General features: G+C 38.2%; 1 protein-coding gene across 6 annotated transcripts in view; it reads left to right on the forward strand.

Annotated features, from left to right (window-relative positions):
• morc2 (MORC family CW-type zinc finger 2) overlaps positions 1–26,238 on the forward strand; it is a 109,680-nt gene that overhangs the window by 22,426 nt on the left and 61,016 nt on the right. For all 6 annotated transcript variants that reach the window (XM_035380012.1, XM_035380014.1, XM_035380011.1 and 3 more), the window contains 2 exons: positions 15,462–15,515; positions 21,671–21,705. In XM_035380012.1, the coding sequence (XP_035235903.1) occupies positions 15,462–15,515; positions 21,671–21,705 (89 nt within the window). The remainder of the gene's footprint in view (positions 1–15,461; positions 15,516–21,670; positions 21,706–26,238) is intronic.

Below are 26,238 nucleotides of genomic sequence, written 5' to 3' on the forward strand. Positions count from 1 at the left end.
CGGAACTGGACACACTCCATACCTTGGCTGTGCCTTGAGATCCCGTCCGGATGACGGAAACTGATTTTTATTATTTAAAAAAAATATATACTCATACTTATATATACTTATTCACCGTCCTGAAAATGACACCAGGATGCATTATGGTAATGAAAATGGTGAAAATGTTGTAAAATATTGACATAAATGAAGATTATGATGAAAGTAATTTTTTTGTTTTCTATTAAATAAAACCAAATCAGCTACAAATTATTTGAAAAATATATACTTTTCGACTATTTTTTTTGTTTATTAACCCTGGACTTTAACCTTTTATTTCATGAGTTCAAGAGAACAACCCATTTGTTGGTGCAGTTCATTTCTCCTCCGCCTATTTCTTGGTTGGTGTTCTACCTGACCTTTAGCAAATGAAGGATTTACTCTTACGTCCCAAAAGCCAAACAAAGTTCTAATAACCAGGGACAACAATGAACAATAACACAACAAATGCCACAAACAAAACGAGTCAAAATCTACATACAATAACAAAAATAAAAGATTTATTACATGCTGTAAGACAAAAAAAAAAAACAGAACACATTACCGTGTGTAGGCTAACAGGATGGTTCAGGCAGAAAACAGACCAGAGCTAGGCTACTCCTCATCTAAAAGAGCACAGTTTTTAACCTCACTACCGGGGCAAAGTAAAAGGAGTGAGTCTTCCAACAAACTTTCTTCCTGCTCTGGCCTACCTATGTGTTAAAAACAAGAAAGAAAATAAACTGCCTGACCACCTGCAACCTACAACAGAAAGGTACTAACACAAAACATTAACCAAAAGCAAAACATAGTAGCTGTGAATTGTAGCACACAAGGAAGCTAAGGGAGTCTTAAAAAGAATCTCTAAAACCAACGGGAATCTCTGAAAAGCCGTCTTCAACTGAGGTGTCTAGGATTTATCCACTTGGCTGTTAAGTGGACACAGGTGCGCATCATCAGGCAACCAAGTCCTAATCAGCTTCACCTACAGGATTAAGACAGGCATGCAGACTCCAAAGCAAGGGAATGTAACACACTGCACTCCACCATTCCCTGCTTTTAAATGGTTGCTATGTACAACGTCCTCTGGCATCAACCTCCGACACTGTCTGTAATGGTATAGACGGTTTCATCAGTGGCACGCGCGTTGCCAAGGTTGTGCGCTTGGCCCTAAGTTAACTTCCGGTCTGTGTTTGTTTATTATTGGGTTTGTGTTTACTGGCTAATATGGCACCGATTACAAATGGAGTGAAAGTTAAACTGATGAACAGACTGATGTTGGGCTCAGGTTGTTGTGCTGTGGGGTGCAACCTGACCTCAGGAACAAACTATATTTCGAAAATTAGTAAAAATACATAATTTAACTTTGTAACCTCACTAGGAAATTGTGAAACGAATTGATGAATCCCTGCGATTATCATAGCTGGTGCTTGCCCGTTGTTACTTCGTATTTTTGAGAAATAACTGGACATCGTTACCTATTAAAATGTAAGTCCTGTAAAAATACACATAATAAACTGTATTTTAAAAAATCAACTTCATACATACACATTTAGTAATACTAATACAGCCTTATTTACTATATCAACTTAAGACAATGAATTATGTCATCGCGACCCATTAAAGTCAATGGCGCAGACTTTGCTTCATAATTTCAAACTGCTTTCCTAACGGCTATTTTGCGTCCTGCGACTTGGGTTACAACAGTGAATATGTACGGATTCCTAGACGTGCTGATGAGAGACCACCCTTTCTCATATTAACCTCCAATATGCAAGACAGGATACTAGCAAATTTCCATTCATTTATATGGGGTGGTCGATACACGTCCCCTTAGCAACCAAATGCTAGCGCTGGACCACGTCTGACTTATTTGCTGGCACACAAAAAAACGTGAAAGTACTGAAAAAATAACCACAGGAGGATAACAACGATATTTTCCCTACATAACTAGGTACAGGTTGTTACCGATATTTCGCCTATTTCATATATAGTTGCGAATCAGTTTACGCTTTCCTGTCTGTCGAACGAAGGTGGTCGAATAGGTGCTCTCACTCTAGCACTTTGTTTCAGGTAACAAACTCATAATAAGCGATAACTAAGCTGACCAGTAACACGCCTGAAATAGTTATGAATTAGCTAACTAAATTGATTGTAGCTTAATTAATTAATTCTAGTTAGCTAGCCAACTAGCTAGCTAGCTAAACGTAGCTACCATTTTATAAATTATGCACAGTAACGTTAGCTCAATGCTAGTAGTTCATACGCTTTAGCTACGTTTTTTACTAACGTTATGATACCTGTTTCCAATGACTTGACAGCGTTACATTGCCTGATCATTTTTGTTGTGGTAACCTAGCAAGATGACCCAAACTATAAGAGCCACGATGTTTTCCCATAAAACATCTAGGTTAAATAAATAACCTACAGTAATTGCATTGGCTACACATGCTGCCCACTAGCCCCAGTTTGTGCTTCTAATCATCGTTTTTAAGCAACATCATAGAAAGAGTGCACTTTTTATACAGGAATGAATGTGCATGTAACCCAGAACAGTTATGGATTATGTAAGGAATGTATGATGCTCAGCAAGGTGCAATACTGTGAACAGTTATCTGTCACTTGATTTTCTGGTAATGTAACATTATCGCATTTCAGTTTGGCCAAGTAACGGTTCTTTTCTTCGACTGGTAACCCCAAATAATACGGGCTAGACATAGTTTTAACTAGCTAGCTAACGTAATTTACTTGTTATTTACTTTGCTTGTTATCAGAAATAGAGGGACTCTGTTGTTATTGATTGTTTGCGGAAGTCTGCCGGAAGTCAAGTTAGGGCCAGAACAACGCACATGCGCAGTAACGTTTGTTTATGTTGTTACCGTTGAAACCGTCTATAGTCTAGCTGATAGTGGAAAAAACTTCAGCTACCTAAAGCATAACTGTGACTGGGACAGTTTTTAATTGATAGGGCAATTACGATCTTGAATAATTTCCACCTAGTACTCCTTAGATTATGTCAGTAGCCTACCAGAGTTCATGATGGTAGGACACATTACAGTACAGCAAATTGTATAAATAGGTTGTCGTTGCCCGTATTGTATGTTTTTCTTGTAAATAAAAGAGCCAATCTTTCATTTGGTGACAAGCTCTTATTTTATTACAGCACATTGTACATAGCTAAAAATATAAAGCAAGTTGCATGTTTCCATTTGAATAAAAAGTATTACTTAATATTGATTCTGGTCACCATTCTGATTCTGAAACTATAACTAGATGAGAGACCATCTTACCTTATAGCCATATTTGACCTTATTTGAAATTTGAAGGCAACGTATTCCCAAGTTCGAGTCTGAACAATGGGTACAGTTGTAAGCACAATCATTTGTTGTCACATCTAAATTACGCCCATTTATCTCTACCATGGATTTTGAAGCTGTTACATAACATAACTCTGAGTTGAAGAAATCCAATCAATTGGTTAATTAATAGTCTACTGACAGCAACAGCCTACAACAACCCACGTTCCGTTTAACCCCACAGGGGGAGTGTCTACACTTTTGCCTGGTTAGCAATCCCAGGATGCTATATCAAAACTATGTTACTAAAAGACGATTACATATGTTTGGATTCCTTGATGTACACACGAAATACAGTATCCAAAAAACACTTAAAAATTCTCTTTCATATAAAATTGTTTTCATGTCGTCCCATCCCCATATAAGAAAACATATGAGAGCACAGAATACAGAAATGCATACGAGTTAGGCTAATTATTACACATTTTTAGGCACTGTACAGCTTTGTGTGACGATGTTTTTGCATAATTTTTTAATCTGATATCAATGTTTCATTTTAAACCTTCATAAGGGGCTCATTTATATGCTTTGTAATGGACAAAAAGCATTTTATTCATTTTTGGAGAGATTTTGGATATGTTCATGGACCCCTAGAGATTTTAGACCATTGTACTGACAGAAAGCTTGTAATTCCCAGTTGAAAATGATGCAACAGTGAGTTTCTTGAGTCAAAACAGTTGATTTGTAGTGAAATACGTGAATATGTTGTGATTTACACCAATGCATAATTTAGACATTTTGGATAGATTTGGAGATGGTGGGTACACTGCTTAGTTTCTGGTTCATAGATCTTTAGTAGTTCTACATATCCACCCTTAGATTTTATAAACTTGTGGTTAAGAAGTTTTTGATCCAGGACATGTAGACTATAGTTTAACCTGCTGTATATATGCAATCTCTCAGTGTTTCATTGCAAACTAAAAAAAGAGCAAATTCATTTTAGATTTTTTGCTCAGACAATTGCATTTGTGGCACTTCCTTTCTTCTAAAATTATGAATATAAACTAATCTAAGTAGTCTAATTAGTATTGTAAATGGTACAAATGTCTTGCTTCATTTAAGCCATTTTACAAGTCTCTATGGTGTTCACATCTGGAGTTATGAACTTTAAACAGGGTACCCCCTAAATGGGCAGGGATTGGCCAGATTTGGCATGTGTGCTAAGGGGTTAATGTTAAAATGCTCTGTTACTTTTTCATGTAGACAAGTAATAATAAAAAAAGACATCCAAAGAGCTTGCAGAAAAAAGCAGAGTAAAAGTATTGCTCTGAATCCAATAACACCAGTAACATACCCATGTTCTTACAGATAAAATGCACTTGCCAGTTAATTAGCCTGCATTGAGGAAATGACTGACTACGTTAATAAGTGTATGGGTACACCATGAGTCCATCTTACCCCAACCAGAACTAGACCAATGGAACCCCAGTATTCATTGCAAAAATAATGTGGTAGCTTGTGGGAAAACGAGAGTGAACATCGGTCTCACTTTTGGTCGGTGAAGAAAGCTGAGGGAATTGAAAGGGCTGAAAAGTGATTGAATGGTTTGCTACCCTTCATATTGACAAGTAAGCTTAGTAAGTTAAAGTAATAGTCTCGAAGATTTAAAATCAAATAAATGTCTAAGTCAAGTCACTATCTATTGCCGAATTAGGTAACACAATGGTGATTGAGCCTATTATTATATTGATTTATATTATTATTATTATAATAATGTATGATTAATGAACTGGGTGTCCGTGGCGACATTCCCTGGAAAAAATCACAAGCGGCGCACAGTTAGTGACACGTTTTCCATCACCCATCAGCGGTTGGTCCGCCAGAGAGGGTAGGCGGAGCTAATGCAACAGGCTCGCTCTTCAACTCACTTGTGTTTGAGGGGCTTACTGTTTTTTCTGGTGTCTGCTAGTGTTACAATAACAGAGAAAGGGGCGGGGGGGGGGGGCGGGGGAGGTTATGGAACCCTAAAGTTTTTGTGTAACATGAGAGGTCATATTATTTGTTGATGTAGATTTCATATTACATTTGATGACAATGTAACGTTACTAAATTACATAGCTGTTTGCACAGCTAACGCTAGCTACCGGACCATGTCAAGAAAGGCAACATTAGTTTAGACAATGTTGCGCACAGTATCCATCTCTCATATTAGGTAATGTTGCGCTAGCTAGCTAGCTAATGTAATTAACACAATCTAATCTCAGCTAACAATTAGAAAAAACACTAGCTAACATTACCAACCTCGCAAACCGTCTCTCGAATGCAATGCTATCTTGTTGCAACATAGCTAACTAAAGGCCAGTTCAGATCAATGATCCGCAACGAGACTGGATGCAACTTGCAAACTTCCAAGACGTCTGATTGTAAACGTTCTAAAATTGCACTTGGCGATTTGACAAGGTGGGTCTTTTGAGACCCCAGGCAACGGCTTCAGACGCTCTGCAACTAACCAGTTCACACCGCTGCAATTCTCTCTGCCACATTCTAAAACCGTTTTGTCTCGTTGCGAATCATTGATCTGAACGTTACCGTTATTTACATTGCCATCAAGTTCATCAATATATTACAATGATTGAAATAAAGCCAGGGTATAGGTGGAGCAGAGCCGGGTCTGATTTCTGTGTAAAGATGTCAAGCCAGAGAAAACTAAATAAAAGAATACAGCAGTATGGATTAGCGTTGTTATTACGCTTCCTCATATGTTCCTTCAGCCTTGATGCCCTTTTTTGATGAAATCTCCTTTGTTTTTGTTTTATTCTTCTTGTTGCTAATTTAACACCCAGCTCAGCTTTATCCTCAAGCAGTTTAGCTAGCAAAACCAGAAACACCAGGGGTAACTTTTTGCAAGGCAGTTGTTTCAAAAATATCACACAACAATCATTCACGAGAAAGACTGTTTATTATGCACGAGACACATAATTGCACAAGCTACAGCGAATCTGGCAAATTCTTCTCTGCAGTACAAAGATGTTCATACCGGGCAAAAGGTGGATAAAGAATGTCTGTGGAAACTGATCATCAATAATTCTACCCCAGGTCTGCTACAGCATTTTAACCCGGCTCAGCAGTGTAAAGACAGCTTAAGTTAGCCTAATGTTAGACAATGAATGAATATGTACATAATGTTACTTTTATAACAACCATTTTTTATTCAGTAAATAGTAGCCTAAGTGCTATAGTTGGCGTGGCCCAGGTGCCAACTGACTAACGTCACACTGGTTGGATCCGGTTGGATCTCTGGGAAGTGAGGTCCAAAAACACACCTGCAATTACCGCTTCTCGCCATTGGTACCGCCAAAGAGAACAAAACGGAAATCTTCGAGATTGTAACTTTAACTTTATAATAATAATAATAATAATAATAATAATAATAAATTTATTTTATATAGCGCTTTTCATAGTCTCAAAGACGCTTTACCATACATGAATTATCAAAAAAAAAAGATACAAATATACAATAAAAAAACATACAATGCAGAAAATGCAGTGGGACCAGTGGTGCAGTGGTGGAAGGAGGGGGTGTGAGAGTTGGAAGACAAACATCAAGGGAAGGCTAGGGAAAAGAGGTGGGTTTTAAGAGGTGAGTGAGTCTGAGGTACGGATGTCGGGGGGAGGGCATTCCAGAGTTTGGGGGCGGCAGCACAACCAAAAAGAGCATTGTACAATGACATTTTGAATTCTGTAGCCTTACGTTATATGGTCTCATTAGTCATAGGGCCACCAGTTTGTCTCCCCTTGTTTTCTTAAAGAGCATCTTGCAGGTAAAATGTTTTACGAAATGTATACTTAACCTTGTCTGAAAATGACCATTTGAAAAGTTAATAATTTATTTAATTGATTTTAATTGATTTAATAATTTTTACGAGACATAAGGGTACAGATTCAGAGGAAATAGTGGCTGTTTGGAACAAAGCTCCTAAAAATGCCTTTTTTTCAACATCGCGTCATATTATGTTACAGAAGGGAGTCTGCCTGCCTGTGAGTCGAGCGGTCGTGATATAGTGAGTTGATCTTTTTTCAGTAGTTTTATATTGCATTTCACCGTGTATCACCATGGTGAAACTCCAGCCTGTCAGGACATCGAGTACTCAATTTTCCTAACAGGAAAAGGCACGGTGCTAACTTTCGTGCCTGGGTGCGTTTTGTGCAGGTGACGGGACGGGACTTCACTGCTGTATTTGTCTCCTGCCGGGATTAGACGACCAATACTAGTTTTGTTATAGCCTGATACATGATAGCAAACTTTACAATGTTGTGATGTGAACACAGCGTTAGATATCATTAGCTAACGCCTATAGATATATGTGTTCATTCTACAGTCAATATCTGTGACTAAATATTGAATAAATATACAACCTTACCATTGGTTTTATACGTAGAGATGTCGCTTTTGAGACTGAGTGGTCATATATTGTCTTGGACAATCCGTTTCTGAAATATACGGGCATTTGTGACGCCTGGGTACCTTCCGAAATAGCTGTGTGGTAGCAGTAAAAGACGCTGAACCTAACGAAACATAGTCAACGATTTTTCGTAATTTCTTGGAAAATACTATTATTATTGAGGACTTCTGGGTATATCTAAGCTTGACGGAATACGTTATTTTAGTGGCGAAAGAATATTTTTATGAATTCTCAGATAGACAATATTGTCCATTATGTCATGGGTGGGGGGTGTAGTTGTAGATGAGACTGCAGCGAGGGGGGTGCGTGTTAAATGAACGACCAGAGCGACAATGGTGGCGCTGCGAAACTCCGTATTTGGCATAGTTGCCGTGTATTGTCTACTAATGAAACGTGTTTCTGTTTTTAACTCATACTTTGGTTGCAGTAGCACCGAATGTTTGAGTTCCATAATCTCGGCACACCGGCGTGCCGACCTCTAGGGGCCTTGCGCTAAGAGGTTAAATAGGTCAGTGGTATTATATAATGTGGATATATCTATAAGCTAACGCTGGTCACTCACCAAGACACCTGCCCAGTTCTCCACTGGTCCTCCTCACACCATAACTCAATTTCTCTCCTCTGACCTTTATTCCTTCTAACCCTGGTCTGTTCCTGGTCTCTTGGATGCCTAGCAGGCTCATAATGGTAAGGCTGTGGTCCGTCATATGCGTTTGCATAAACATTTTCAACCTCTTCAGTGTCAAAACTAGCGTCGAGATCCATTCTTCTTATTGTTCAACTTGACCGTTCTCCCTTCTGTTACGTAACTTCCGGTTTAGCATTTTTAGATGTGGAAGTAAAATTCTCTCACAAAAAACGACTCCAGAAGTCACTGTAGTGTATACATAAGTATATTTTTATGAAAATCTAGTTCCTACATCATTTTCCTACACATTGATTCACTGGGGTCTCCAACCTGCAATATGCTCTAAGTCCTCTGCCAGCTACAGGTCACGCGTCTCTGTCAAACCCTTTCTCAAACATTTATCCCTTTTGCACCACCTCTGTAATCTAAGTTAATAAACAAATTGGCATAATATTTTAAAGTATTGTGCAGGGGTATGATATGGTTTTCTTAGAAGCAGTGGGAAATGTCTACATTAAAATGGGAACACTTGTATAACATTTAACTTGCACACAGTTAAATAAAAAAATGTGATTCAGCTAATTAACTATTTATGGTCTTCAATCAAGACTTTAAGTAGAGTCTGGCTGAAACAAAAATCACACCAACCCTTTTGGGATAAAATTGGACATCCCTGCATTTATATTAGGGATGCTGATTTTCGATTATTTCACAGATTAAGGATTTGCATAATGTGCTTGATTCCTTGCGTGGGTAAGTGGGTGTAACCACTGATTGTATAGAAAATACTTCAGGCATAACAAAGCACATCAGTACCCATATATATAATCATAATATAGAATGAATTAATTAATTGACATAATTAATTATGTCAATACTAATATACAAAAAAAAAAAAATTTGAACTCACAAATGTGCTTGCCCACAAAACCAGTATCAGCTGTGCTTAATACTCTATTCTGATTTGCTGTGATGTGTATTATTTTTCCATATACGCCTGACTATGTAGTATCTTCTGTAAAAGTTCAAACCCCATTCTAAATTAATGTGTGGACTTGATAAATAAAGTGGAAATTTTTAAGAGCAAGCTAGCCAACAGTTGCAATATCATACTTGCTAGTGTCAGCCTGGTGTCCATAAATGACTGTAGGCTATATAGAGCAGCTAGTCTAGTTACAGCTCGACTTCATTTATAGTTTAGCCTCTATTTTGAACATAATTCAGTAGTTGGCTATCTAGCGATCTGTGATAAAATAATATGCTGTGAAACCGTTTTGACTTACAACAAACCTGAATTGTAATACTAGGTAACCCAGTTGTGGTACTAGAAAGAAGTGTTCATTGCTATAGTGGTAGCCTATAGGGTATGGGATATTTGCTGTTATAATGTTTCCTTTGCAATGGAATCGCTTATTTTGAAATTAATGTTTTCATAACAAGTGAGTAATTAAAGCTGCATTATATTCAGCTACTCGAATATCATCCAGCACAATGGCTCACCAACAAAAAGCATAATTTCAATCAAAACATGCATTTCTAAATATATATTTGCTTTTTTCTGTTTATATTAGATGAAGAAATATCCTCTATTGTAATGTGCTTCTTCTTTTTTTACATGGGCTAATGTATGATTAATTAATAAATGGAGCGAAGTTCCAACACATAGTTGTACATGCATAGCCTTTATGAGAAATTAAAAAAGATAGTGTAGGCACATATCCAACAAGTAATCAATCAATCCATCACATTTTTCTTTATAATGCAGTCCAGGTTCTGGAGAGTCTGCTTGTTTTTGTTTTTTCCTTTCTCCTTCCTGACTCTCCCCATATCTGATCAACTAATTGTTTTTATAAATGTCTCAATTAGAAAAAAGTTGTATGATTAGTCACTTGACTGTGCAGTTGGAGTGCCTATGGAGACCCCTGGAGGATAACCATTGAAATACAAGATTAAATCCCTGCAGGTCACATGGTGGAGACCAACTGTAGGCCCAAGTCATATAGAACCCTGACAGGCTAATGTCTGAATATTTGGTATATTTTGCTGAATTTTGACTTCAGAGCTACATACTAATTTGTGACGGGTGCTGGAGAAAAGGTCCGCAAGTCGCAAATCTTGAAATCGCGCTAGGAGGCAAAAAAGGTTTTTTAAATTTTATTTTACTGTTTTCCTTTTTTTCATATTACGAAAGTTAAAGTGTTGAAGAAGTCACTCAATAGAATAAACAACATTTTTAGGGTCACTAAATACTTATAATTTGTCAGCAAAGTCGGCTTGTTTTAGTGATTCTTACAGCCGGGTTTTGGAGGCGTGATGGGAGTGCAGTTTAATTAGCATGTTTGATTTCGTTGGCTATTGTCACTTTGTTTCGGTCAAGCCACCGCCCATAAATAAAGCCGTGTGGTTGTAGCCTATGTTTGTTTACTGTGTGAGGTTGCTAAAATGGCGGACGCTCAATCAGTAGGTGAGAGTATAAGCTTTCTAACGATGTATAACATGTCTAATTTTGCTTTTGGAATAGCGTTTTATAGGTTAGCGTAACCGAACATTTTCTTACCATGGCATTCGCTCTATATGGTAGCATTAAAAGACGTTGCACCTAACGAAACGTTGTCAACGATTTTTCGTAATTCCTTGGAAAATAGCCTACCATTATTATTGAGGACTTCTGGGCATAGCTAAGCCATATGTTTGCTGATAGACCTATCTGACATCGTTTTCTGGAGCAAAACAGAAGCGGATATAACTATCATTGATTTACTGTCTCTGTCTCCATCTACTGAACATAGATAAGATTTCATCATTGCTATGCAAGTATTACTGCTCAAAATATTTCGGTTATTACGTTATTTTAGAAATTGAGTGTCTTTAAATAGGTTAGTGGTATTATGTAATGTGGATATTTCACACTGTAATGTAAGCGTTAGTTAGTAGTGTAATGGTTTTTGTGACTCATACAACAGTGATGAGGAGAGTGTTGAAACATTGCCAAAACGTGGTGGACGGCTGAAAAATGTTTTTATATCGTCCCATTCCCATACAAGAAAACATAGGAGTGTACAGAGTATAGAAATAGGCTACATACAAGAGTTAATTATTACACATTTAGGTACTGTGCAGCATTGTGTGACTATATGTTTGCATTATGTTTAAATTATATCTATGTTTCATCTTAAACCTTCATAAGGGGCTCGTATGCTTTACAATGGACAAAAAGCATTATATTCCTTTTTGGAGAGATTTTGGATTTGTTTCTGGACCCTTAGCTATTTTAGACCAGTGTTAATAATTTAGACATTGTGGGTAGATTTGGAGATGCTGGGTACACTGCGTAGTTTTTGCTTCATAGATCTTTAGTAGTTCTACATATCTACCCTTAGATTTTATGAACTTGTGGTCAAGAAGTTTTTGATCCAGGACATGTATACTTTAACCCGCAATCTCCCAGTATTTCATTGCGAACTAAAAAAGGAGCAAATTCATTTTAGATTTTTTGCCTTGACCATTGCATTTGTGGCACTTTATTTCTTACAGAATTATGAATATAAAGTAATCTAAGCTAGTATTATAAATGGTACAAATGTATTGCTTCATTTAAGACATTTTTCTAGTCTCTGTGGTGTTCACATCTGGAGTTATAAAGCCGGGCACCCACCGCACGCGTATCGGCCGCGAGCGCACTACGCGCGTATTACGCGCGTAACTGAAGCGTAGTTGAAGTATTGTTATTACAACGGCAGCGGGCGACGTCGTCTCCACCAGATGCGAACGCGTCGCGTACCGGCTGCGAAGCTCGCGCGACACAAGCGAACTGAAGCGTAGTTTTTCGCTTCTGTTCTATTTTTTCGGCTTGTCGCGCGTCACGTTGGCCTGTTTATACACAGAAATATGCTCTAAAATGCTAGGTATACATGCTCTGATTTATATTTCATTCTTATATTACTGGGGGTGTGTCCCTAGTTACCTCCCAGATATTTTTTAAGCAGCTAAAAAAAATACAAGCCTTTTCGTTTTGTAAAAATAAATAAATAACTGGAACCTGGGGGAAAGGCAAACTTAGTTTCGCTGTCTTATTTTGCGGAGGGGGTGGGGTAAATTTGAAAATACACCACAGAAAGACGTAGGCTATTGAGTGACGTAAAAGGGAATGCACCGAGCAGCGGTTTGTTAGCTCGAGTATTGGAAGATAGTTTTTAACCAACCATTGCTCAGCCTATTTGACTTCTCCGATGTCTTCGTTCGCCGTGCTTTCAAAAAGGGCTTGTTAATAAAAATCAGATAATCCACAGAGCTTTAAAAAAATCGGATTATTTAGTGGTCTTGCCGATGAAAACACCTATTTTATAAATGAAGTTGTAAGCAAGCCTTTATTGCACTTGTACTTCAAAGCTTCGGGTGTTCATGGCGTTGTGGTGTTCATATCCCTTCAAGATTAAAACTGTTACTGACTTTTTCATGATTAGCTGATTTTACTAAATCTGATCCTATAAATGTTTTGACGTGAATGGCAAGACAACACGGGAATTCCCAATGGTTGATTACGGATTATTTATTATTATTATGATCATTACATATTCTTCATGAAATTGGCACGCTTGTTAACCAAGCAAATAAATTAATACAGTTTGAGATTGATTGTTATGCAGGCTACGTTGCGATTTAAGTTTATGGTACTTCTTGAAAGCGTTTACTTTCTCACGTAGGCTATTTACGAGTTAACGAAATATTACCAAATTAACAAACTGAAAAAGGTCTCTCACCAAAGTATTCACTTAACCCATAATCAACAGTCGTGAACAAACGTGAAATACACGATGTAAAAGCCCACTGCAGACTGCGAGAGCTACTAGGAATATATAGCTTTTACGCAAGCCTTTGCGCGACACAAACGGAACCAGTGGAGACACCCTACGCGTCGCGCCGTGCTGCTTCGCCCTGCTGTTTACGCGACGCATACGCGACGCGTGCGGTGGGTGCCCGGCGTAAGGCTTTAGATAGGGTAACCCCTAAATGGGCAAGGATTGACAGGTACTCTAGTGGTTGGGGTGGAGTTAACTAGCTATTGTTCCCACCCATTATCTCCCTGTGAGAAGTGTGAAAAGTTCAAGATCTTTCAAGGGGATTTTCTCTGCTACTTGATTTTAGGAGTACCAACATTCAAATAAGCATATCTTCTTCAACTATTTTCAGATTTCAATGTATGACACATCATTTGAAAGCTTATAATCTGCACTTTCGTAATCTGTGAAAACTGAAAAATGACCTTGCCCTACTTGCGGACCAAAACACCAGCACCTGTCACATTTGTGTGTAAAGACAAAGCTGTTTATTAATGTTAGCTAGTTCTTTTGGTGAAAATAACATCACATGTAGCCTGAAGGTGCGGTCACACTACAGTTCACACTTGCAAAATCATTACAGACCCCGCAGCGAAACCGACGCTTTGAAAATAAAATTTGGCCTTTTTATAACGGCCTGTGTAGCCTATAACTACCACATTCTGCCGCCATAAACATAGGCGGGAGGCTCAAAGCTAAACGGCAAACCATGTGGCTGCAACCGCTAAAATAAAGAATTTTTAAAATGGTAGAATAAGATATGTTTACCATCGACTCCAGTTTCCCGCGACTCGGTAAACCATGCTGCCTCTCTCCTTGTTTGCATCTTATATTCCTTTAAAGTTGAATTAAATAAGATTGAATGATGGGATACAGCCAAAATTATAGCCTCCTCCATTTTTCTTCAGCTTAGGGGTCAACCTGTGACCGTTAAGGTCGTCTATTGGTCAGATACATTTGCGTGAAGCAAATTTGCAGGTCAAAGTTCACTAAACTTGAACTCTAGTACAGAGCGAAATGCGATAATTCTTCGCATACGGATACGTATCTTTCCTCCCGCCCTCTGCATGCCTTTGAATGGAACTGAATGGAACACAAAAGACTAGTGTGGCCGCGCCTTAACTCGGAGCTCTTGAAATGGAAGAACTGTGCAGAATGCAGAAAATAAGCTAATTAGCCTAGCTAGCTAGCTAGCTAGCTAACATAGTAGTGGAATTTTACAACCCAGTCTGTAACGTAAGCCTATTTGTACTTGTACCTTGGTAGCGATAACTAGCCTAGCGGCTGTGTTGTGCAGCTGGTATCACTAAGGTGGCTTGTGGATGTTCAATTTTCCAACTCGTTCCTATAATCGCTGTCTATTAAAACCTGTGCTACTAGATTGTTTAAATCTATGCATTGGAAATCTTAGCCATGAGTATTCACTGTGTGTGAAAGCAGAGAAACCCGGGTGTAATCTGTGTTCGCCACCTTCTGCCACTGTTAAATCAAACACCGTGACAAGCCTGGCCCATACAAGGAAAATACTATCTGTGTAGCTAATGCATTGCTAAAATATATTGCAAAGTTGTTGTATAAATATATTATTCATCACTTGTCTGACACGAGTCTCATTTTTGTTGTTACAATTGCGAACGTCCTGTCATACAATGCTGAGCGTAGTTACCCCACTACGCGGAAAGACACAGGCTGTTGGGAAATCTGGCAACCCCCTGCTTAGGGTTGGGATTGCAGTTTTCCCTTGTGGACGCTAGATGGGGGTGAAAATAGCATATAGCTTCTTTAATGAAAGAACAATTGATAGTTGTTAAGGTAAATTCCATTAACTACGTAGCTAATATGGCTCATCAATAAAATATGAGACGCAAGAAGCTATATTTTTCAGGGCTCCGGGCTTTGTGAACATGTTTTCATCCACAGGAACCAGTACTTGGATGTCTATGTGCAAGCCTCAGTAGGTTAAAATATGCAGTCCATTAAAATACACCGCTCATTACATTTTCTCTGAAAGGGGTGCAACATTAAGGAACCCAAAATAAATTAGGCTAAATCTTTTTATTCGCTCTTCAATTAGGCTAATTAACATCCGTACTGCAGGATTAACTTTTTGGATGTATTCCATAATCCAAATATTTTATTGTATACAAATATTCTACATGAAAACCGCCTTAATCAATGTGATTTACTTTTGAAAATGAAAACTTTTCTTTACTTGCAGGACAACCCATGAGTTCCTCTTTGGAGCCCTGGCTGAGCTTGTGGACAATGCAAGGTAACATTTTTTAGGGGACCAAGTAGCCTACCAGTGTTACATAGGATTTGTATTGTTTTGGCTAGGATTATTTGGGGGTCCATGCACCCAGGGTGTTGGACCCCAACTATTTTTGCTAGCATTCTTTCTTATTCGTATTGTTTTTCTTATTATTCGTCTCCTTATTCTTATTCTTCCTCCTAAATTAAAAAAAAAAAAAAAAAAAAAACTACAACGACTGTCGCGTGCAGGCAGGCTAGCGGTGGTTGCCAGAAATCTGACCATTGTTGTAGTTTCATTATAGCAACCTTTTAGCAAATTACTTTTTTAAAGCAAGTAACGGCCTGAAATTCACAGCTGAGATAATGGTGTGCTGTAATTTATCTCGTAGAACAAAACATGAAACTCTCTTAGGCTTATGTTAACTACAGAACTTATTCTAGGCAGAAAATGAAATCCTTATGGGGAAAAAAGCATTGGAAATCTGCCGAGGGAACCCATGATGGAAGAAACGTCCATGTTGGCCTTCAAAAAGACTTCATCACTGTAACACTCTATAGAGAACAAAATTTGATATGTTTAAAAATGGCCGTAGGACAACAATTCAGATTTAATCAGAATGGCTGACCCTGTCCAATTTATGCATATGGCACCAAGTTTAGTTTGATTGCAATGATTGCAGGGGATGACTAAGACCCATATTTTGGACAGGCTTGCACAGGCATGTTGTAGTGCAACACATATAGGCCTAACATAATGTGTGCTTGTACATGAATTATGTGTGTTGTAGTGCAATATGGCGTATAGCGGGCGATTTTTTCAATATACTAATTTGCATTGGCTTCTTAATATGGAGGACTAAATCATGTGCCAAAACTAAATAAGTCATTAATTAAATAAATGTGGAATTAAATAAATAAATAAATACTTCATTTTATTTCAAAATAATTTAATAATTCCCACCTCATGGCTATTTAATTATTTCATGTTTTACTTCCGAATGGCTTTTTTCATTTCATAATGACGCTTTTCCAAATGACGTATTTCCGAATGGCGCTTTTATTTACGAAACTCCCTTTTTCATTTCATAATGACACTTTTCAAAATGGTAAGCCCTCCTGTCAGTCAACACAAGTAGGGCTGGACCTGCCCACTGATTGGGTAATCTTTTGCAATCGATTAGGCTACTTGGTCTTGTTCTGAGCAGCGCAGGTGGAATTGGTGGAATCAGTAGAGGTTCCTATGTAGGCTCTATGGTGGAATCTATGGGCTGGTAGTTAGTTTGCTTACTATGCTCGTTTCATTGCTATAACGTAATATTTGGATAGGAGGAGCAAGGTAATGCATCTACTGACTAGGCTATATGATGCAGATGTTTTCTGTACATGACACGAAACTAGCTTTCTAGCTTTGGTTAGTGCGGAGATAGTCCTGCTGGCAAGACCTGCGAGTGAGTGGCTACAGTGGCTTGCTAGTTAGGTAACAAGCAATTCGTTCATCATCAAGAGTTCTTAACTAGCTAATGCCAGCTGAATAATAAATAAAGAGTAGTTAAGTAAATGCTGGATCAAAATAACTGCACTGACATGTGCTAAGTAGCTAGTTAAAACTAGCTTTCTAGCTTCTGTCAGCATTCGAAGAGACAGTAATAAAGGAGACTGCCCTTCTGGCCGGGAACTGTGATTGGGGTGGCTAGTGACAGTAGCCCTGCTAGGAACCAAACTGTAGGTTCTTAAGCAGCGATGTTCCTAGCTAGTGTTAAAATATCTACTAAACATGCTAATGATAATAGTTATGAAAAAACAATCAAGCAAACCTTTGAGTGTTGGATCTAAATAAAGGAACTTTCATTTGTTAGTCACTAGTTAAAACTAGCTTCTGTTTGTGTTCTGGGAGACTGCTATGAAGACACTTCACCAACACTGCTAAGCAAGAACTATGATTGGGATGGCTAGCCACATTAGCCTCTCTAGCTACCTAGCAAGCAAGCAATGATCTTAATCACAGGAGTATTAGAATTGGTTAGAATGACGTAGCGTTCTCCTTTATGAAGTTTAACCTTTGTGTTTTGTGTTTTTGCGACTTGCTTTCATTCCAATAAAGGATTTGCACTCATTCAACAAATATGTGGATGCATTGTTTATTGATTTGCACCCTATGTTGGGAATGGACGTATGTAAAGCAACTAGTGTATCACAAGAGCTGTAGCACTAGCGCTTACTATGTATAATTTTAACATGCAGACCGATATTTGCGGTGCTGCTGCTTTTGCCTGAGCAAATCCGTGATCAACCAATGACTGTGAGTGATCACGCCGTGCTTGTGTTGATTGACAGGAGGTCTTGCCATTTTGAAAAGTGTCATTATGAAATGAAAAAGGGAGTTCGGAAATAAAAACGCCATTCGGAAATACGTCATTCATCACAACAAATGTGTTAGCTTCACCAAAAGCCACAGGCAAGACTATTTAAATGAACTTGATCGAAATCCTGACGACTGAGCTTTACTGTTCACTTTAGCAAAACAATGAACATCAGGTACACTCTCTCTTTTTCGGTAGCTTATCCAGGCATGGAGTATAGGCCTCAGAAGTCGTGTCGTCATTCCCTTCGGGTTCGTTAGCATTTTCGAGACTTCCGGTTCAAAAAATAGACGCCCCTATGGGACAAATCAATGGCAATTTCTGAATTCCTTTAAAATAAATGTGGACATTTGGACATTTTTTTTGTATATGAAAAAATAATGCTTTTTATCCATTTTTTATAATCGAAAAAAATTCTGTCATTTTAAAAAGCCAATTGCTAACGGCTAAGTGTTTAGCCACCCGAGATGACCCGTCGCATAATTACAACATCACACACAGAGCTGTTTCGATACATGCGCGAAAACGGTTTTCTTCTCGTTGTTTCCCGTTAGTGTAATAAATTATACATTTTTCTATTTTTTACAGTTCTATATATCGTTTTAAACATCTTAATATAACTAGGCTACTTGCGCTTCACAAGCATTGCCAGGGCACAGCAAGAGCTATGACGTAAATAACATACGCAGCAGTGTTAGCTTTTTGTTAGCAAAATAATTGTTTTGGTTGAAAAACGACATCGTAATTCAGCAGATTCAGTGCCATTTAAGAGAGAACTGTCCGGATAAAAACGTCCAAGTTTTAAACGGCAGCTTAAATCACAGACTGTGACAGGGACGGTTATGTGAAAATCCATTAATTTTTTCCTTAGAGAAATTTTCCTTTGAACCGGAATTCCATATATGGGCAAGGTTTTTGCTCTGCGTTACATCAGACTTCTGAGGCCTATAAAAGCCAGAGAAAGCAGCTGCCATAGGCTAGCTAACGAAACTCCTCTGAGCCTGCTCTGGACTGTCAAAACCTATGCCAAAAGTAAAACTTACACGAGGAGGACTGGCAAAACTAAAAACAAGCAAGCGAGTCCTGTGTGCGAGAAAAAGCCCACTTGCACGCCCAAAGTTCTTGTTGCTTGTGCACTGTTGTTTTTTTCTCCTGCAACATTTGGTTTCTGACCTTCACTGTTTTTTGCGACCTTCGCTGTTTTTTTTTTTTGCTTGTGAGCTTGGGATTTGTGCACGCAAAGTTTTCTTTTTTGCTCGCGAGCCTTGTAGCTACGCACGCAACTTCTGGCAATATTCTGATTCCATACTACAGCATCGCTTCAAAATTGCAGTTTTCAAAGAATAATTATTACAGATGTACACTCCTGGGCAAATAAAATGGGCCAAGCCCAAAATGGCAAAATATTAAGCTTTTAATGGTCTTAACAACAAATCATTGGTCAGAAAATTAGCAAGAATTAAACAAATGCAGTCCTGAGACCTCCTATGTCACCATTTGCTCGTTTACTTTTGCTGCAGTGAACTGTTTGGGGAAATGCTAGAAACAGGGAAATTCACTTATACAGTAGACAAATTAACATAATGTAAAATAGGAGAGTCATGTTTTGTATTTGGTTGCATATCATTTGCATGCCATGACTTGTGTCCTATCAACATAATCAGAGTCTGGATATCTTATTTTCAGGTTGTCCTACAAGCGATACAAAAACTCTTTGCATTTGAATGGATCTCTATGGGAATTGGGGGGTGGGACTAGGTTCAGCTGTAAATTATGCTGATACAGTATAGAACACATTTGTTGGCTAAATGGCTTTAAGTCATCAAGGGTCCAAGGTATCAAATGAGCCTCAATCCACCGTGCTGCTGCCAGATATGCAGTAGATACTACAAGCATTGTTTCTCCTGAATATTTTTTATTTTTTACTAGTCGACTAGTAGTCGTTAGTTCAAGCCATTAGTCGACTAGTCGTCGTACGTTTATGATATTAATTTAATTATTTAAATATATTTTTTGGGGCATCAGAAAATGATTTGAATTCTAGGGCTGAAAAAGAATGTTATAAGTAACATTGTTAACACTGAGCTACATTACAGGGAAATAGAAAACCGCAGTAATGAGCCTTTAAAATATACATTTTACAAGCGCACGCACGTAGCGAGCCGCCTGTTAACGACAATGCTAACGGCAAAAGCGGTAATGATTCTGAACATTTTGTTAATTTATTTCACACAACTTATGAACTTGTAACACCAACACAATAACTTATAAAACAAATGATAAATAAAAACAGCCTTTTGTTAAAAAAACTAAATTGAAAAAATATTTTCGTTTCTTTTTAAAATGTAAATAAATATAAATTAGGCTATAGAAAAAAACGAATACATAAATATACAGCAAACTGAAACACTTAAAAGAGAAATATCAGTGCAAAAATAAACAGGGCTACAGTGAAGTAGCCTCAACATGGAATGAAAACTTTCAATTTTTTCTGAGGTCAGAAAGCAAACAAAAATGTAACATTAACACATTTAACGGCTGCAATGAGTTGGCGGTGTATGATTGGTTTCATGTTTATGGCCCTGACTTTGAAATGGCTATCGAGTCAGAGTAATAGAGTACATGGTCATAGCCCTAACTTCCATGTCATTTGTGGAATAGACGGCCATGCAGAAGATTACAGCGTTTTCAATTCCTTCTACCACGTTAAACGCACGCATGCTTTGTACATGGCGAGTGGGCGTCCGCCAGCAAACCGGGCTCCAGGGACCGAACTAAAGCTACGAGACAGAGATTAAAAAGCACCTACGTTGCAAACACATCTTTGCATGCAGAGTTTGCATGTCACCTTCTTGGGGTCGTCCGTTACACGCTCGAAATGATCCCACACTTTGGATAATTTCCTGGCTGACATAGTTTCATAACTTTTTAACGACAAGGCGCAGCTCCCGAATGGAGCTGAGGGTTTTTTTTTCGTGCGACTAACCGACCAATGAAAACTTGTTTGACTAAGACTCTTCTCATCGACTAACGGTTTGGTCGACTATTAGGGGGAAGCCCTAATAGTATCTACTGCATATCTGGCAGCAGCACGGTGGTTTGAGGCTCATTTGATACCTTGGACCCTTGATGACTTAAAGCCATTTAGCCAACAAATGTGTTCCATACTGTATCAGCATAATTTACAGCTGAATCTAGTCCCACCCCCCAATTCCCTTAGAGATCCATTAAAATGCAAAGAGTTTTTGTATCGCTTGTAGGACAACCTGAAAATAAGATATCCAGACTCTGATGATGTTGATAGGTCACAGACATCAGGAAGTCATGGCATGCAAATGATATGCAACCAAATACAAAACATGACTCTTTTATTTGACATTGTTAATTTGTCTACTGTATAAGTGAATTTCCCTGTTGTTAGTTTTTCCCCAAACAGTTCACTGCAGCAAAAGTAATGCAAAAGTAGTGCAATTGTTGCTAATTTTCTCTTTCACCCAATACACGCCAACGTTTGGATGAATGGTATTTGGATTAGGTTTTGCAGTTCATGATAAAGTACCTCCCAATGTTCTATGGCTCACCTTTGGTGCTTGGCCCCCAACAACGTTGCTTGCAGCTATATTTTTTAGTTGGAATTGGATACCCACCCAGTTTTAACAGATGCATGTCTCTGTTCCCCGTTTCATTGAAGCTTGTCTAGTTCTTCTGCATATAATGTTAAACTTTCAGTCAAAATAATCATTTCCCCCACAGAAATTCAAGTCTCTAGTCACTGTATCATGTCTGATTAATTAATTAATTTTTTTTTTTGCAGGGATGCTAATGCAACAAGAATTGATATCTACACAGGTATGTCTCGCAGCGAAATGTGGAAAAGGAAAAGGCTGTTGTGTGCACTTTTAGCAAGGTTTCTGTGCCTGATGGCAGGTTATCTTATGTTCTTGTATGATAAACAGACATTGGTAAAGTCTAATAAGCAGGATTTGTTTTATGTGATTAATGATTTTTTTGTAATCATTATATTGTGTTTAAACATGCATTTCCCTTATTATTAATCAGTGTGCTTTGGAAGAGATCAATTGACAGTTGGTAATCCCTTGTCTGTCTGTGTGCACCTTTCCATTTTTTTAGCACGTAGGACTTTCATATATTGGAATGCCTTCTATTTTCATTATCCTTTTTGTGTGGTTAAGCAAAGGACAGAGGTGTTATTCGGGCTGTTTAATCCCAGCCCTTTACACACTGTGCGGTCTAGATTTCAGTAGTAGCCTGCAATGTGCTAGTTAGCAATATTTATTAGTTCTCCAAGTCTGGGAATAGATCAGAACTGTATAAGAACTAGAAAGGAAACAAGGTAAATAATGTTACTATGAGCCACGTAGCCTAATGTTAACCAACTAAACAGCTGGCATCTTTCCTGCTGTTGTTAATCTGGTGTGGTATTTTAACTAGGGCCTATAAAATGCATATCCCCGAATCTGTCTTTCCTAGGGATTCAAATTTTATACAATGTTTTAAATCAATCACCAGCGCCCATTGATCTATTAATAATTATAGATCAATTAACTGAAAATCTTAAAATCTACTCTTTCACCTGTAAAAAGTAGTGTTGTCATGATACCAAAATTTTGACTTCGATACCGATACCAGGTTTAGTATCACAATACTCAATACTGAAACGATACTTGAAACTTAAATGATACTGATTCGATACTCTGTACCTAACGATACTGAAATTGTCTTAATAGATCAGAAACGTAATGTCCACAAGGGTTGACCTCATTTTTGAATTCACGGTTTATTGTCAACGTGGTTTATTAACAACCTTTAAGTTGAAGCCAACATATTAATAAGCATAGGCCTATAGTGTTAGAACACTAAGCAATATAAAAATATATTAAATATCTTTCAAAAATTAAACAATTGTAAACTAAAGAATCTTTAAACAGGTCTTTCACTTTAAAATGAATCTAAAAACAGCATATTTTAATAACAATACAGCATCTTCCTATAATAAAATATTTCCAAATTAGAACACCTTTCGCTACAGAAGTGAAATGAGTCTAAGCTTGCGCTGTATCAGCGAGGGTGAATCCACAAGCGCACGTCACCTGACTTGACTACCTTAGTTGCTACTGCCATCTAGTGAAGATTCAGACAAATTACACCTTTCATCCTCTCAATCAGTAATGCGGGAGACACATTTCCCTGGCTTTTACATTTAACCTAAAAGTACCGAACATCGGAAAATTCTAATACAGAACCGTTTTTTTTTTTTTTTTTTTTAAGTACCCAGGTTTCAGTATACCGTGCAACACTAGTAAAAAGAAGATTCAAAATAGGCCTACCAGTTAATAATAGGTTTTATTAAGACATGCAACAAAGAAACAAAATTATATAAACACGGATTCATGGACTGAGAAATCTGTTTTGTATTGCAAATGGTAGGCCATTCATTTAACAAAATAGTTTAAACAGTGGCATTCCGAGTAGGCTATACCTACAAAATAGGCTACCCTTTTCACCATGGACATTTCTATCATTATTTTTTTTTTGATAGACTTGCAGATTGCAGATGTGCAGAGAGAAGCTAGTCCATGAAAAGCCTAAAAGCGGTTGGGACGAGACCTACATCCGAACCTACCAAAGACAGTGGATTGTTTGTGTAATGTTTAGTAATTGTATAATTAAATAAAAACATAATTTAAAAAAATCATGTATATGTCAGGGGCGGCACGGTGGTGCAGTGGGCAGCGCTGTCGCCTCACAGCAAGAAGGTTGTGGGTTTGAACCTCGGCTTGGGGCCTTTCTTTGTGGAGTTTGCATGTTCTCCCCGTGTCCGCGTGGGTTTCCTCCGGGTACTCCGGTGGTGTCCCACAGTCCAAAGACATGTAGGTAGGCCGATTGGAGACCCTAAATTGCCCATAGGTACGAGTGTGTGAGTGAATGGTGTGTACGTCCGATAGATTGGCGCCTGTCCAGGGTGTATTCCTGCCTCTCGCCCAATGCACGCTGGGATAGGCTCCAGCACCCCCCACGACCCTGCTTAGGATAAGCGGGTATCGATAATGGATGGATGGATGGATGTATATGTCAGTTTTTTAAAAATCTGGATGTTGCTTAATGCATAAATGACTACAGGCAAAATTACCTAGGTTAACCTCTTCGTGCAAGGCCCCTAGTGGCCAGTGCTGGCGTCCTACAATATGCTGCTAGATATGGAATAAATTCATGATCCTAGCATTGGTTGGACACATAGAGATGCCCCTTTCAAGATTGAGTTGCGATTTATTGTCTTAGGCAATCTGTTTGTGAAATAACACATTTGAAACACCCAGTAGCCTATGTCTTTTGAGATAACTGTGTTTAAAACCATAGGCTGCTGTGGCCATTTCCACTTTATTCTGATTTATCCAGTAGAAAACAGTATAAGCTTTCCAATGATGTATGACATGACTAATTGGGAACTGCAATTTGAAGTCGGAGCGTAACGGCAAGTTTGGTCGCATCGTCACAGGTTTATGCATACAGCTACAGTGTTGGCAGGAGAAAGACACGCTCCCAGTAAGGAGTAATTGTTGTTTTCCTTTCATTTTTGGAAAATATTATGAATCTTAAACTAAGGTCAGAACACCTTAGTTACCTTACTGATATGCATATGTGCAGCGAGTCTGAAGAGGAGAGCACATAGTGTAGCATAGCGTTCGTAGGTGGCTCAGTAATGCGCTGTGTTTGCACCCATTTGAAACTAGAAAAATTTCCAGCATTTTCCTGATGATGAAATATTATCTTTTTATTGTTCATTGGGTAGACAATGGGGTATTACTGTCTCCGTGGGAATGCAGAGTACTTATTTATATTTACTGCTGATATGTGCTTAGGTCAATGTAAAATTTCCCTTTGACTGAAACACACTTCTGAGAAATGTCATCCCTGGGCATGCAACAGAAGATTACATACTGTAGAGAGCAGAAAAAGTGTTATAATGCTTTTGCGTCATTTGTTCCTATTATAACTAGGGATGTGAACAGTGTGTTGATTGTCACTTGCAAGCACGCTTGTCAAATCGTTTATCGAAAACTGCTTTTTTCTTTTTTCTTCCAGTGGTACCTAGGGTACTAGAGGGGGCTGGCGGGGCTTGTGGTTCCATTTAACGTTACTTACCGTTAGTTTAAAAGATAGCCAGCTTGCTTAAGACTGCCATGTGTGGAATGATTTTGAAAAGTTAAATGAAAACACTGTTCAGTGCAAAAATGTGCTACAATTTTGCATTCCACACATGACCCCTATCATGTAAACCCACCTAAGAACCAAATATTTGAGGCCAAAGGATCACTGTAAAACACCGTAAACTGCACCCAACTTCGTAGCGAGACCTCATCAGTGTGACAGCTGTCCAACTGATACCACAACAGATTTCATTGCTGAAATGGTAATGAAAGACATGCTCCCAGTAAGCAAAGGGAGGGTGGGTTTTGGGATTTACTGGCATTTGTTTGGCCCGAATATATTCTTGTGTGATGTACTGTTCTGCGAAAAACCATCACAGCTTGACTTGAATGTAGTCGCCTGTCTCCGTACCATTCCAAGTCCGACAATGTTGTGATTACCGTGTGGACAGCAATGACTATACTGAGTCATACGTGACTATAACTTGCCTCTTCATTGAAAATCGGGCCATGTCCTAACCTATGCAGTGAGTGAAGCGGCATACAATCATTCTGGGGCATATCAAGATATGCTACAGATTCAATGTACCTTCAAGCAAGTCCAGTTTATCTGATCCTATTTATTGGGAAGTGAAAATGAAAGTGAATGTTGAAATTTAGTTGTTGCAATTTTTAAAAATACCATCTGAACTTGCAGAACTGACTGTAAGCTGCACTATTCTGCCGCACTCCAATTTAAATTAGCTCTTTCTTCATATTCCAGTTCAATTAAATATAGTCTGCCATCAAATTGAAGAGGCTTGACAACATCCTTGTAATAGTGTGATGAATAATTAGATTTTCAACATTATCTTATAAAGATAATCCACCTTTTGAGGAGCTTACTAGAGAAATGCAGATGTCATTCCGTCCATCGTTGCACTGAAATGTCTCCTAAGATAAAGCACTGGAGCAGATTGTGGTGTGAAGCTGTCAAAATGCACTCTTCTGGAAGCAGTTGAGAAAAGATTCAGCCACATTGAATCAGAGCTCCTTCACTGTGTGGCTACAACAACAATATAACAATAATGCTGTTAATAATTATAATAATAATTATTATGAAAGTATCTGAATGTATTGGTGACCGGTAAAGCAAATAAACACTCATGTTTTGTTCCAAGTTTTTTTTTTTTTTTTTTTTTTTTTTTTAACCTGCTTCTTTGTTACCTGTTGC

Source organism: Anguilla anguilla, chromosome 10, assembly GCF_013347855.1.
Source record: "Anguilla anguilla isolate fAngAng1 chromosome 10, fAngAng1.pri, whole genome shotgun sequence".
NCBI classification, from domain to species: domain Eukaryota; kingdom Metazoa; phylum Chordata; class Actinopteri; order Anguilliformes; family Anguillidae; genus Anguilla; species Anguilla anguilla.